The 2,013-nt window shown below is 58.0% G+C and overlaps 1 protein-coding gene across 1 annotated transcript in view; it reads right to left on the bottom strand.

The window, feature by feature from the left end:
* Positions 1–6: 6 nt before the first annotated feature.
* The window catches only part of LOC108509287 (cytochrome P450 26B1), a 20,747-nt gene continuing 18,740 nt past the window's right edge, over positions 7–2,013 (bottom strand). Inside the window, exon 5 of the mRNA XM_017838647.1 lies at positions 7–1,824. Within this exon, the coding sequence (XP_017694136.1) occupies positions 1,432–1,824 (393 nt within the window). The 3' untranslated portion in view covers positions 7–1,431. The remainder of the gene's footprint in view (positions 1,825–2,013) is intronic.

A 2,013-nucleotide genomic window follows, 5' to 3' on the forward strand; every position in this document is an offset into this window, starting at 1 on the left:
AAGTCCTGGTGGCGAGCTCGAAGCGGCTGGTGCTTGGCTCTGGTGTGAACCAAACACCCGCCGAGACACTCAGGGGGCTTTTCTTCCCCTTCAACACAACCCACTGACCTCAAACTCGACCCAGAAGCCTCTGGCATGCAAGAAATGGAACTCAAATAAACCCAAAGCTGAGATACCTCTCGGTGGCCGCTCTCTTGTGCCGGAGAAGCTTTGGGCAGGGCCCTCCTCCTGGGCTAGCGGTGGGATGGGGCGGACACGGAGCCCCTCTCCTTCCTGCTGAGCTCTGCCATCACCAACCACAACCCAGACACGAGACAAGCAGTGTGTGTTGGCTTATTTAGAGGGATCATCTTCCATGCCAATGCCTCCTGTGGAAGAGGGCGCACCCAAAGGAGCAGCTTGGCTTTGCTCAGCACCCCGGAGCTCTCGGAGCCGTGGTGGGGCCCTGCAGCCCCGAGGGTGGTGCCTGCACCTCCAGGGAGAGCAAAGACACCAAAGATGCTCCCAAAAGAGGTGGCTCTGCCCGGCTGGGGAGGGGCTGTGCCGGGGGAACGGTGCACACAGGCCGTGTAGCAGCAGCAGGAAACTCAACGAGATTAAAAACAAAAAATAAAAAAGGACATTCCTCCCCTTATCCAGAGCCCCCCAAAACGCATCTTGCAAAATGCAAATGTGCCCAAGGCCTCAGAGGGACGACTTGTCCAGCCCTGGACAAGACACCACAGGGTTTTTCGGTCTGAAATAACAGCTCCCCCCTCGGCCCCTTCCCAGCCTGCCCCGGCACCAGCGGGAGAGGGGATGGGAATGGGCACCTCTTGTCTCCCCCTCACCAAGGAAAGCCTCCAACGCCCCGGAACAAACAACAAAACCAAACAAAGGGACAAAAAAAACCTAAAAAAAAACAAAACAAAAAAAACCAAAAAAACCCCAAAGAAACACTGTTATCACCAGCTAATTTAACACTGTTAAAAGGAAGATCAGAGGTCACCCGGGAGCCGCCCCGGGACACCAGACCTCCGACCCTCGGCCGATTTCCAAAGCCTTCCCCGCAGTCGGGCCTTTGCCAGCGCTCCTCCTCGCAGCAGAAGTGTTTTATAGATATTTATATATATATATTTATAATATTTAGATACTGTGTACGGTCAGACATCCCGGCTCGGCTCGGGTTTTTCCGCGGATCTCCCTCCTTTCCGGACGAAACGAGGCGCGCCACGACATCCCCCGAAAAAACACCTTCTCCGCGCCCCTTCCGCGGGAAGAGCAGAAGGCTTTCGGCAGCTTCACCCGGGGGAGAGGGGGGGGGGGGAAAAGTCCCGAGATCGGGAGGCTCTGCGTGGTGGAGAAGCTCCTCAGCCCTTTCTCTCCTCCCCTCCTGTCCATCCCTCGCCCCCACCCCGCCCCTCCGTCCCTGGCGCCGCCGCGGCGTGGGCGTTACACGGTGGCCCCCAGCATGGCGTCTGTCCCTGCCAGGATCTCGTTCTGGTTGGAATCCAGTCCGAAGAACTTGACCTTGAGTCCGTCAACCGGGTGGACCACGGGCACCAGGGTGATTTTGGGGAAAGTCCTGGTGGCGAGCTCGAAGCGGCTGGTGCTGGCCAGCTCGATGGCCAGGGCCTTGAGGAAAAGCTTGGCCAGGTGCTTCCCCAGACAGGTCCGTACTCCTCCTCCGAAGGGGAGGTAGTGGAACCTGCCGTCCTTGTCTTCGCTCCGGCCCTGCTCGAAGCGCTCGGGGTCGAACACGTCCACGTCCTTGAAGACCGGGGCGGTGTCGTGGGTGTCCCGGATGCTGTACATCACACTCCAGCCCTTGGGGATCTGGAAACCCTGTGGAGAGGCGGGAAAGGGGGGGAGAGAAAAGCAGAGTGGGTCAAACTCTACCGTCAGCAGAGAGGGAGCAGAAGGACAAGATAAAGGCACTTTGTTTTCGTACAATCGGTCGTAGAATCATGGAATGGTTTGGGTTGGAAGGGACCTCAAAGATCATCCAGTTCCACTCCCTGCCATGGGCAGGGA

Source organism: Lepidothrix coronata, unplaced genomic scaffold, assembly GCF_001604755.1.
Source record: "Lepidothrix coronata isolate B3197 unplaced genomic scaffold, Lepidothrix_coronata-1.0 Scaffold351, whole genome shotgun sequence".
NCBI classification, from domain to species: domain Eukaryota; kingdom Metazoa; phylum Chordata; class Aves; order Passeriformes; family Pipridae; genus Lepidothrix; species Lepidothrix coronata.